At 39.0% G+C, this 9,540-nt stretch overlaps 1 protein-coding gene across 1 annotated transcript; it reads right to left on the bottom strand.

The window, feature by feature from the left end:
* Positions 1 to 729: 729 nt before the first annotated feature.
* On the bottom strand, positions 730 to 4,899 carry LOC149249175 (uncharacterized). Its single transcript, XM_089452202.1, has 2 exons — positions 3,611 to 4,899; positions 730 to 3,013 (listed from the first exon to the last, which is right to left on the bottom strand). The coding sequence occupies exons 1-2, from the start codon at positions 4,897 to 4,899 to the stop codon at positions 730 to 732; spliced, it is 3,573 nt and encodes a 1,190-aa protein (XP_089308328.1).
* Between the last annotated feature and the right edge of the window lie 4,641 nt (positions 4,900 to 9,540).

The raw sequence follows: 9,540 nt of genomic DNA, 5'->3' as shown, positions 1-9,540 counted from the left end.
CATCATAAATCACATAGATATTGAGTTACCCGGGTTATATATATATATATATAGAAGTATTATCATTCAACCCATCTATCATACTTTCACATATTTTAAACACCCACTCATCTTAAACACATCTTTATAGGGAAACTGGTCCCATATTATCTAGTCAGAGCCACCATATCAAATGGAAAAGGAACAATAGTAAGGGCCAGACCGGGTGGTTATCCCCCAATGTTGTTGCAACGATTTTAAAGGCATCAACATGTTACAACATTGGTCTTCTTTCCCTAGTGGAAAACTAGCTTAGACAAGAGAAACAACTATGTATTCATGCTTTCTTGATAATAGAATCTTACTAAATTTGCGAAAAAAATTTCTTTATTGTAGTTTTAAAAGATAAAAATTGATATTTCTATTCTTCATTAAAATTTCAAAAAAAATATAAATTTTTAAAAAGGAATAAATTATAATGTATTTTTTTAATATATATATATATATTTTTTTTTTTCCACTGGAAAAATCCGTAATATTTCATTATAAATATGAAAGATTACATATGTAGATGCTTTGTCGCATATGCCAAAACTGTTCAGTACATTTTCAAGATATTGCAGATCAGTGCTGTATATCTGTCTGTTACATTTACAAAAATTGTGCAAAAAAGGTGCCATTTTTAGGCAAACCTCGATCTATTTACATATATATCATATTGTGCAGTCAAAAAACAAAAAAGACTGATTGTTATGTCGCCTGTAGACCCGCAGTAGGATATGACGGGTCTATATAAGGCCGGTGGAAGTATTTCTGCTCCTGCTGATCCAAATATTCAGTGATTTCCCATAAGCCATTTTCCATCACCGCGGCCTCCTTGGAAAGCTTGTCAGCAGTCTGGTTATGTTCTCTGTATATATGAGATATGTGAAATGAGTTAAAAGCATCCTTTAGTATAAAGACTTCATCAAGCAGTATGTTGAGAGTGTGTGAGTGACATGTGGTAACTCTATTGACCCAATTTACTACAATCTGAGAATCTCCGTAGATGTTGATGCTGGTGCAATGATGGCTGAGTGCGAAATGAAGTAAATGGCGGAGAGATATGAGCTCAGAGTAATTGTTTGTGCCAGCCCCCAGTCCTACTTTGATGTGATAGAAGTGCCTCAAGGATTTGTGTATAATGATGCCCCCTCCACAGCCATGTTCGTTTGCAGCCCCATCGAAGTAAGCCCATGGTGAGCTCATGTCTATATTGGGAGGAGGGGACGGCCGACGCTGTTTTGGAGGAGGGGGATTCGGTAGTTCGTTATATGCTGTAATGATACCAGCTTCAACGAGAGTCCATCTAGGCTCCCATCCATCGAATATCATTCTGTTCCTAGTCTTCCATATAGACCAAATTACTATGATCGGAAGGTTTACAGATTTCGAACCACTGTGTCTGTTCCCCCAATCCATCCACGCGTTGATAAGGTCTGTACCAGACCAATCGCCCGAGAACTGAATGTGATGTTTGATATGATGCCATAATTGTTTTACAATGGGGCATCTTAAGAATAGGTGTTCGGTGGTCTCTGTGTCTGCTTTGCACAGCACACAACGCGAAGGACCGGATACCGCCCTGCGCTTGAGGTGTTCGTCAGTGGGAATGCGGTTTCGAAGGACACACCAAGTAAATAACTTAGACCTGGGCGATGCACTAAGCTTCCAAATCTGGTGCCACCATCTATCAAGCACCTCCGGCTTTCTGTGAGAAATAATGACTTTGTATCCCTCACGAGGAGAGTAAACCCCACTATCAGCAATCTGCCAGATGAGTTCATCCGGTCCTTCCACAATTCTGATATGGGATTCTGAGAGGGCATCACAGTATGCTTTCCATGGTTCGTGCCATCTGATCGGGATGTCCAACTGTGTGCCAGATTTCCAAGCCTGATGCAATATGTCCGAGCCTTCATGGTCAGCGATCTGCGCAAGCACTCTAATGCCACGGGAGTTTAGGAGGGCAATCAGGTCTGTGTGAAGTCTGTGTCTTCCTCCACATCCACTCCATGGATCCATTCCGATGCGTGCTCTGTTCCCACTTTTTATACGCCATATGATGTTGCTCCTGAGGAGGGGGAGGGAGTGTAGGAGGGCTTTCCAAATGGAAGAGATGCCCGTTCTGTTCCAGCTTGGGAGTCTGGCCCAATCGATGATGTCGAGAGGCCAGATGTACTTATGGTATACAATCTCTGTCCATAAACTGTGGGAAGTCAGCAATGCCCAACCCATTTTAGCAGCGAGGGCTTTTGCAAAGGATGCCAGGTCCTTTAGTCCCCAGCCCCCCCACTTCTTGGGGAGGGCAATCTTATTCCAGGAGATCCAAGCAAAGGTGCGCTTCTCTTCCTTTCCAGCCCACAAATATCTGTTGCAGAGTCTCTGAATCTTTGAGAGAATGTTTCGGGGAATCCATGCTAAAGCCATCCAAAATACGGGAGATGCTTCCAGCACTGATTTGATCAGAGTTAATCTGCCTACTCTGGATAGATATCTGAAGTACCAACATGTTATTTTCTTTTCAATCTTGGTGACAAGCCATACCCAGTCGGCAATTTTTTGGTTTGTAGGCTTTAGCCAATATCCAAGGTATTTAGGACCTCGATCCAGAGGTTGTGTGATAAATGGAAAAGCCTGCATAGCCGATTGAGATTCAGCTACAGATGTACCAACCATAGTGATGGAAGACTTCTCATGGTTGACCACCATGCCCGTGGCATGTGAAAAAAGGTTAAGGATTCTGTTGAAAGTTGAGGTATCCCGAATACTTCCATCGAGAAGTATAAGGACATCGTCCACGAATAGAAGGTGAGTTAGGAAGCAGGCTTCTGAGATCTTTAGGCCCCGGATAGTTCCTTCCCTCTTTGCATCAATGATGAGACGACTGAGCGCTTCTGTGACCAATAGGAACAAGAGGGGGGAAAGGGGACATCCCTGACGAAGTCCCCTTTCAGAGTGGAAGAAATGGGATGCAGCACCATTTATCAGAATACTATAAGTAGGAGTGGTAATGCATGCCATAATCCAAGTGATAAGCTGGTGTGGAAAGCCCAGGTGAATGAGAATCATTTTGATGTAAAGCCAGCTGACTCTATCGAAATCCTTTGAGAGATCGATTTTGAGAAGAATACTCTTGAGGTGCTTGGTCCAGATAGAGTGAATGGCTTCCTGGGCAGAGCCAATGGCTTCATGAATCTGCCTGTTTTCCAAGAAAGCAAATTGCTGAGGAGCAATGTGATTGGAAAGGATGGGTCTGATCCTGTTGGCTATGATCTTGGATATGATCTTGTAGAGTACATTGCATAGCGAAATGGGACGAAAGTCAGCAAAGGATGATGGAGAGTCGGACTTGGGAATAAGTGCAATGAAGGTAGAATTTATAGCATGATAGATCTGACCTGAGGTTCTGCTCTCCTCTACCACCCTTAAAATGTCCTCACCCAAGATGTCAAAAAAGGCCAGGTAGAATTCAATGGTCCATCCATCAGGGCCCGAGCTCTTTTCCTTCTGAAACCATTTAATGGTATTCTCCAATTCATTCATGGAGACAGGTGCATTAAGATCCTCCAAGTCTTCATTGTTAACGAACCTCGGGAAATGGGAAGCAACACGGAAGATTTCAGCCAGGTTGGAGCCCTCAGGGCATTTGAAGATGCCTTTGAAATAGGAGGTACCCAGGCTAGAGAGCTTGTTGAATGAGTCTGCCAGACCCCCATCCGGATAGGGGAGGTTCCAGATGGTATTTGCAACCCTCCTCCCATTTGCAAAATTATGGAAGAATCTGGAGTTTTCATCCCCAGCCTTGAGCCAAGTAGCTCTACTCCTCAGCCTGATCGATTCTTCTCTGAGTCTGAGAATGTTGGACTTCTGCTCTTCTAGATCAACCAGCCTATGCTTGCTTTCCACAGAGATAAAGCCCAGGTTTTGTTCATCCAACAGAGCGTGTATGTCTGCTTCTATCGAGGTGAGCAGTTCATCTTCCCTTGCCTTTTTCCTCTTGGCCCATTCAATCACAATATGCTTGAGTTCCGTCAAATTTTTTACAAATCCCCTAGCCAAAGAGGGTTCTCTGTCAATAGGGTGAGCTGCCCAGAAGTCATTGACCAGCTTAGAGAAACCAGGGTCCTGTAACCAATGATGGTTGAATTTAAAAGGAGCTTTTGGTTTAGGGAGAGGGCCCAGAATTTCCATCATGATGGGAGAGTGATCCGAGATTCCCCCCGAAACTACCCACTGTTTATAGTGATGGAGATTGCGGAGCAACGGTCCCTTGATCAGATAACGATCGAGCCGACGGGCCAAGGCTGCTGATCCGATCCTTCGGTTCCTCCAAGTGGGAAGAGGGTGTTGCATAGGGATGTCGATGAGATCGTGTTGTTCAAGCAGATTCCTCATGAAGTCTGATATGGGATCTGATTGAGCAGATGAGCCCCATGATTCACCATATTCCAAGGAGAAGTTTAGGTCGCCTCCAATGATCAGGTTTTCCTCTTGCAGCAAAGAACGATCAAGGAGGGTACGCCAGAATCCTTCCCTCTGCTGACAAGGACCATAAATATTGATGATGCGCAGTGGCATCCCAAGGTCTTTTGAAAAAATGTCAGCACCCAAATATCCTGGTCCGCCCCATGAGGAGTCCAATCTGATGGAGAGAGGGTTAAGTCCAATGGCCAAACCACCCGAACGGCCCATAGCATCCGACCCTATGTATTGCCACTTTGGCGCAATCGATTTCAAGGCAAGAGATATGGCTTCTGCAGAACCCAGGGTTTCTTGCAGGAGGATGATGTCAGGATTTTCGACCTGAAAAAGTCGTTTTAGGGCTAGCTTTTTCGGGGTGCTAGCTAGACCCCTGTAGTTGAATGAGAGACACTTCATGGGGGAACCCTCCGAGGGGGGTTTGTAGCTCTAAGGGCCCCGACAATGGTGGATTGACGTCCCGAAGCAACTTCAGCCCCAGCACGCCTAATGGCTTTATTCAAATTGGATTTGCGACCCCTGGTTGAGGTGTGACCAGGTTCAGGGGGAATAATGCACAACCCCGAGGTACCCTCAGATACAGATTGAGAGGGACGGGGCCGGAGAGAATAATGGTGAGGCGGATTTGATCCAGAAAGAGGCACATTAGGGCGAGATGGGGACAGGGAGCGATCAAGGGTAAGGGATGGGGGGATAGCGGCATTAGTAGGAGGGGGCGGCGGAATTGAGCATTGAGCCTTAGATACAGAGATAGAGTGAATGCAATCAGATGTAAAGGAAAGAGAATGAGATAAGGGAGGTAAGTCAGTACCCGATTTCTGATAAGCTGCCGCAGCTGCCCTTGTCCTTGTCATGGGAGGAGAGGTTGTGCCCTTTGCAGAAGACGGTGGATGTTGAAGCCCTCCCTGTGGTGCTGATGAAGCCATCTGAGGCGGGGAGATCTGTGGCGCCGATCTTCGAGAAACAATAGGAGTATGCTTTGGAGGACTGATCCCACGATTGTTGAGAGGGCAATCCTTATAGAGATGCCCTACTTGGTGGCATCTATTGTACCGAAATGGGACACCCTCGTAGTCCAGAATCTGGATGCGCTTGTGCCTTCCCCATTGCAGGGTGATGTCCTCCTCCAATCCTTCCCTGGTGTCAAGATGTACCAGGATGCGAGCCAAAGTTCTTCGCCGAGTGTCTATGTATGAGCGGTCATGATCCAGGTATGTCCCCAGAGCGTTTCCAATTTTGATGAACGCCTCCTCATTCCAATATTGCCTAGGGAGTCCAGGCAACCTTACCCATAGAGGTCCAGCAGCGATCTGCTCCCTTTCAGGGTCAAATAGTGGGGTCCAACGTTTTAGGAGTACAGGAGCTGTTTCTATGTGCCAATAGTTCTCAAGTACGATGTTCGTGTGATCTTCGTTCGCAAACTGGAGTGTAAACCATCCCCGTGGGAGTACCTCAACCTCTGGGAGCTTTGGAAGCATAGAGCCCCAGATTTCCTTCACCCATCGAATCAAACGATCAACCGAGAATGTGCGCCCACGCACGTGACCCACCAAGACGGTACAGGCGAGCGCCATGGTCTCTTCGAAGCTTGTCGAATTCCCAAAAGTAACGGTGGTGTCCTTCCTGATAGCCCTAACACATCTTGCCTTCGGCTTCTTTGTTCGCGGGGCGGATGGGTGTTCAGAGAGGGGATTTGTAATGCCCGCCGAGGAGGACCCCGGAGCGCTAGAATTTATCACAGGTGTGCCAAAACATCCAGAGGGCTTTGGCCCGGATGACGCAAGAGGGGTAGCCGGGGTCGACAGCGGGGGCACAGAAACCCTAGGATCCGGGAGCGAGGAAGGAAGAATAATCGGTGTGGGGGGGATGTCATCCAGAGTCAGAGTCTCTGGGTAAGAAGATGCGAGCAAGTAAGCGGTAGCAGGCGATAGGGGAGGTGCCTCGAGACCCTGATCAGCAGTGGAGAATGACGACAAGTTTGCCCTAGACAGGAGGTCGGTATCTGTAACAGTTGCCTGAAACGGGGATGAGAATATAGGGTCGGTGAACACCGCCTGTCCGGATAGCGGATCCTCGGAATAATCCACGAGGTCCGTTACCGGAAAGTCCTCCATAGCGGCCGAGAACGAATAGCAACCGTCGACGTCGAGCTGTCACCTGTTCAAGAAACCCTAACTCCCGACCGAAAACAACCGTTCTGTGGTCCTGCGTCCGATGCGTCGCTTTACCCGAAACCGTCGCGGTCTTCTGTGGAGCGCGGTTTCAGAGCCATCGCGCCTCTCACATATCTTTAATATATATATATATATATATATATATATATATATATCTATATATATCTATATAATTTACCATTATAGACATATTTTAATTCGAGTTCTACCACAAGTTGAGAGGGATCAAATCTCTTAAAATGGAAACCTTTTCTGAGTGTAATATTTGAGAAATGTTTTACACCTTGAGAGATTTGAGAGGGATCAAATCACTTATAATACAAATATATTTTAGAGTGTAATACTTGAGAAAAGTTTTACATCTTAACAGATTTGATTCTAGATTCCTATTGATAATTCAAACTTGAGATAAATCTATATTATTTCCTAATAATGCTATTTATATTATATATAAATTTCACATCTCCTTATATAAAATATTTTATTTAATACATATAGTTTTATATGTGTACTTGTTTCAAATTTTTTTAATATATTTTTAATTTTATAATTTTTTTTTTAAAGTAACACCAGTCTGTTTGTATTAAATTAAATTTAAATATGGAATTTTAAAATGTATTAGTTAGAAATATGTATCATCATTATTTAAATTTCTTTTATTGTTTAATTTTATTAATAAAAATAAAATTAGAATATAATAAATATATTATTATTACTAAGGAAAGTCTTTCAGTAGAAATCACATAAGAGATTTTTTGGCCAACACCTTTCTAACCAACAAGTGTGGTTCATCATTAGGAGTAGATGAAGAGACAGACCGTGGCAAAGGCTTAAATATAGAGCAATGTAGAGACATAATTCATTATAGATCAGAAACTTGAATACAAAAATTATTATTATTATTATTATTTGCTTTTTTAATTAAGTTAATATTATATTTTATTATTATTTAATCTAATATTTCACTACAATATTTTATTTAACTCTATAAGAAAACGCCTCATATACTACACCTCTTACCTCTTAGATACTACTCCTTAATATAATAAAAAATAAATATATTATTAGCAATTAAAAATTTGAATTTCCTACTTATTAATAAAAGCAAATACAACCTATAAAAATAGCATATCTTCATTGATATCAAATTAAATTAATATATTGTAATTATAATAAATTATAGCGTAACAAATATAATTGAGTTGAATTATTATTTTTTATTATTTTTTGCTATTTCTATATTAAATTGAATGATGTCTTACCATTATTATTTCATCACGACATTTTATCTAATTCCACAAACCTTCCGCCTACTAGATTTTCTCAAAACAATTAAAAAAATACATATATTTTTACTAAATAGAAATTTAAACTTTTTTCATTCATATATAAATATATATTATAATTATACTAAAAGCTAAATAGAAATTTAAACGTCTTTCATTCATATATAAATATATATTATAATTATAATAAAGGCTAAATAGAAATTTAACCCTCTTTCATTCATATATAAATATATATTATAATTATACTAAAACATTACTAATTTAATTTAATTTTCATGTAAAAGTAATAAATTTTACAAATATATTTGATGTGATTTAAATATAAAATATGATTGGAAAAAATAAATTTCAATATATTAAAATTATATATTTTTATTTAGGGAAAAAATATTTTTGCAATATTTTATTTTTGTGAGCGCAATGAATGCTAAGTGAGTTATTCAAAAATCATGAGAAATTAATCAGTTATCACTACTTCTCATGGAAATAATTATAGATAAATCACTTACTTAACGGAAGTTAAATCCCAAAAAATGATATCTAACACAAATCAATTTAATATAAATAAATATATAATTTTTTAATATATAAATTACTAACTTAATCTTCATTATACTTCTAAAGATCATTTTTTTGTTTAGTAAAACTTTAGAAAGTTAAAAAGAAAATTCTTTCTAAGCCCGTGAAAATTTTTAAAATAAAAATAAAAATTTCTTTATAAAACACTCAAGACTTGTAAAATAAAAAATCTTATAAATCTTATATTTTATTTAAAAGATAAAATATAATAATAAAATTAGAGATGTATAATAAAATAAAATATATAATTTATTATATATAATAAAATATTAATAAAAAAGTGATATCACTTTTATTTTATTTTATTTTATATATTCTATATTATAATTATTATTAAAGTTAATATTGTTACTGTATCTTTTAAATTTTAAAATAATTAATTAATAAAATAATATTTATTACGAAAATACAGCTGTTTGAAACAAAATTGGAGTAGTAAATGAATAGGTCAAATGAGTAGCGTAGAGGTGAGTTGAGTTTTGAAAAGCAATTAATGTGAAATATGAATCAATGATTCATGCCAATGAGATAATACTTCACTCAGTGAAGTCCATCATTTGTAAAGGTCAACCCCATTAAATAATTCCTAAGGAGTTGTGCCAATGATTCATCCCAATGATTCTTATTTTCTTCGTGCACGGATGTTCAGGTCCACAGTCTATAATATAGATGGCCAAGCCCATAGAGTCCAAATAAGAATAGTGTTGAGGATGAATATTTTGTTAGGTTTATTTTTATGTTTTGTTAGATTATTTATTTTATAAAATTAGGTATTTATATAATGTTATTTGTTATATGATTATTTATATCATAATTTTATAATTGTGTTAAATAAATGTGAAAAAATAAATATAAAATTAAAAATAAATTAGTTAATATATAAATTATTTATTTATATAAAATTATATTTTGTTAGGTGAAATAGGGGTTGTTTATATTGAAGCAATTGCTATGGTGCCAGTTATAAGGTATTTAAAAAAATGAGCAAATAGAAGAGG

Source organism: Pinus tabuliformis, chromosome 7 (assembly GCF_031772625.1).
Source record: "Pinus tabuliformis cultivar Carrire ecotype Pingquan chromosome 7, CPIR1, whole genome shotgun sequence".
Classification (NCBI taxonomy): Eukaryota; Viridiplantae; Streptophyta; class Pinopsida; order Pinales; family Pinaceae; genus Pinus; species Pinus tabuliformis.
This window is presented reverse-complemented; position numbering and strand designations above follow the sequence as displayed.

Excerpts from the sequence above, each read along its gene's own strand:
- LOC149249175 (XM_089452202.1), bottom strand. The coding sequence starts at position 4,899 with ATGAAGTGTCTCTCATTCAACTACAGGGGTCTAGCTAGCACCCCGAAA. Across the intron at positions 3,014-3,610 it reads GTTGCTTCCCATTTCCCGAG|TATTCTGATAAATGGTGCTG; the intron begins GTTCGTTAACAA and ends TCCTACTTATAG.